Source organism: Gobio gobio, assembly GCF_949357685.1.
Source record: "Gobio gobio genome assembly, chromosome: 3".
NCBI classification, from domain to species: Eukaryota; Metazoa; Chordata; class Actinopteri; order Cypriniformes; family Gobionidae; genus Gobio; species Gobio gobio.
In genome coordinates, this window is record NC_137099.1 from 39,098,241 (window position 1) to 39,101,243 (window position 3,003).

The 3,003-nt window shown below is 43.4% G+C and overlaps 1 protein-coding gene across 1 annotated transcript; it reads right to left on the minus strand.

Moving 5' to 3' along the window:
- Nucleotides 1-326: 326 nt before the first annotated feature.
- On the minus strand, nt 327-2,783 carry LOC307124157 (serine/threonine-protein kinase pim-3-like; the record flags this gene model as incomplete). The annotated part of the gene is made up of 8 exons (XM_079813205.1): nt 327-418; nt 528-707; nt 876-1,248; nt 1,395-1,445; nt 1,566-1,648; nt 1,823-2,104; nt 2,202-2,402; nt 2,768-2,783. The coding sequence occupies 8 exons, from the start codon at nt 2,781-2,783 to the stop codon at nt 327-329; spliced, it is 1,278 nt and encodes a 425-aa protein (XP_079669331.1).
- Between the last annotated feature and the right edge of the window lie 220 nt (nt 2,784-3,003).

A 3,003-nucleotide genomic window follows, 5' to 3' on the forward strand; every position in this document is an offset into this window, starting at 1 on the left:
GGCCAATGTAGTCCCAAGTAGTACTGAAAACGTTTTCTCCCTTTTTCCACTCTAACTGGGGGGGGAAAATACACATTTTGCTACTTGTACTCTGTCCAGCTGGCGGATCTCTAACCCATCGGGGCTCTGGTTTCACCTGGTGCTGCCTCCAGCATCCACATAGAAAGACCCTACCTCCTCTTTTCTGTAGGTGCACAGTCAGGAAGCCATCTCTGCCGTCCTCCTGGTCACCCTATACAAATAATTAAAACCGTTATCTAGACTGACCCTAATAATTCAATCCAACTCATGACTGCTGTGCTTCAGATAAGTGTAATGCCACCTGTTCAGTGTAACCAGGGATGATGCTCAATGTCGTCTAAGCTGGGACGGTCTGCCTCCGCTGCACTAAGACACCAGCTAACCAACTGACGGCACTCTGTTACACACAACACAGTACTTGCCTTCAGCAACACAACAGAACAAACTTCTCTGTCTGGCCATGGTTTTTGTATGGTTTTTCTATCTGAATGTTTGCTATCGCTTACCTGTAGACAGCTCTCTAGGGAAGTGCAGTCTGCTTTTGGAGGTGACCCTCCACGCAGCTCTGAAGGGTAAAAAACCGCACAGGATTTTGTAGAGAGTCACCCCCACTGACCAAACAGTAGCCGGTCCGGCATGATAGAGGTGTTGACGAAACCACTCCGGAGGGGCGTACTGAAGAGTGCCTGAAAACCCAAGAAGACCAAAAAACACTCATTGAAAAGGTTCCCGTCCAAACTAATTGTAGGCCTCAAATTATCTTTAAGTTTCCTTTTGGTTCACAAAATATCCATGTATAAGAACATCACACAGAGTGATGTAGTGAGATCTTTCCTTCTGTAATGCAAACCAACCTGCAAACGATTTGTAGGCTGAGTCCTTTAGGAGGTCTCCACACCCAAAGTCCAGCAGCTTGATGTCATGTGAAGCTGTGGAAATCAGGATGTTCTGTGGCTTGACGTCCCGGTGCAGGACCCCGCGGCTCTCACAGTGTTTCAGCGCAGTGATGAGCTGCACCAGCACTTTCTTGGCCAGGCTCTCATCAAGAGGGCTGTTCTCCTCACTGAAACTCTGGAGATCTTGACAAGGAACAGGCCGCTCCAGGATCATGGTGTAGTGCGTGGGATAGTCAAACCACTCCACAAGCTGCAGGACATTGGGGCTGGCAGGGGCTGAATTGACCTGGGTCATCAATGCGACCTCCAGTGGCAGCAGACCCTGGCCTTCCTGTAGTGACAAATGCTGCATTAAATCCAGGGCTTAATGCGGATGTGTGTGTGTGTGTGTGTGTGTGTGTGTGTGTGTGTGTGTGTGTGTGTGTGTGTGTAAACCAATAGGATGTGAAACAACAAAGGATTCAAGGTGCTACTTACAACTTTCAGCCTCTTGTGTGTCCTGCCTTTAGAGACATACTTGATAGCAACCTGTAGACGCAAACCACAGTAAATCACACCTGCCTCACTGTGACATATGTCATTTACTAATATCAATTCTGAGAACATTTCTAAAGGTTGTTTGAATGAAGAGGGAAGAAAATGTCTTACTGGAAATCCATCAGACCTGGCGGTCCCAGCATACACAGAGCCAAATCCGCCACGCCCCAGCAATGGGCCCTTCGCATATGCTTCTGCAACATATAAGATCACAAGAAATGTCTTGAGAAAGACTTATTGCAGTATCTCAATCTATAAAAGAATGCTACTTTAATGCAGATTTTACATCAAAGATCTTGAGAATATTTTACAATGGCAAATCAATTAATAATTGAAAAATAACTTCTTTAATATGAGTCTATTCTGACCTGTGCGGGACCGTTTGGCAGGTCTCTTATATGCGGTGGATGGGCTCCCATCATCTGGGGCTTGCTGGCTGTCGCTCTGCCTCTTCCTCTTCCTGTTAGCCTGATCTTTTGACACAGACGAGGCCAACTTGGAAGGCAGCGGTGCTAAATAGCCAGGTAGCTCTTGTGTCAGTGGCTGGGTTGGGTTTAGCAGAGGTTCCAGATCATGGTCACCACAGCCCTGTGTCCCAACCTCCTGACTAGCCGTCTGGATAAAAGCAGCACTCTTGGATCTGGAGCGACCTGAGGATGAAATATTTCATACATCAAATATACTTAAAAGAATCTAGTTATGTAAGAATAGGCTAGGCTTACTTCTTTAATGTAAGCTTATTCTGACCTGTGCGGGACCGTTTGGCAGAGGTGGATGGGCTCCCATCATTTGGGGCTTGCTGGCTGTCGCTCTGCCTCTTCCTGTTAGCCTGATCTTTTGACACAGACAAGGCCAACTCGGAGGGCAGAGGCGCTAAATAGCCAGGTAGCTCCTCCTGACTAGCCGTCTGGGTGAAAGCTGCACTCTTGGATCTGGAGCGGCCTGAGGCTGAAATATTTTTTTTATATATTAGTCACATTATATTTATAATTAATAATCAATTGTCAGTGGTCACAACAAATAATTGTAAAATTAGCCTTTATTTTTCAACTTTCTATTGCGTCTTGCATTTAATTAGCAGTTTCCTAATTGTGACAAGGAAAAAATAATAATTCACAAATTTTGTTTAGATTTTTTTTTAAAGACAAAAAAAATGTTTCATTTACAATGAATATATGTGATCATTTAGCTATGCAATATTTGGGTTTAAATGGCTTAACTTGCACACATTTCTACACATGAATTAAGTCAAACAACATCAAACCGTAACAACATAACGTACCAATAAACAACTGAATAATTAAAACACTCACCTAGTCCTTCACCCATGCGAGCCATTGAAATCTCCTCCAAACTCCAACAAGAATAAATAAATAAAAAATAAATAAAAAATGAAACTCTCCCCAGAGAGTTTTAAATAAAAACAAACAATCGAAACTATTTCCAAAATAACTCGTTCATATAAAACTCAAAGAATATAACATTTAAATAAAATAGCCTTCAAAAAATACAAGTTTCCTCTCGGAAATCCTCCAAACTCCTTCAAAAT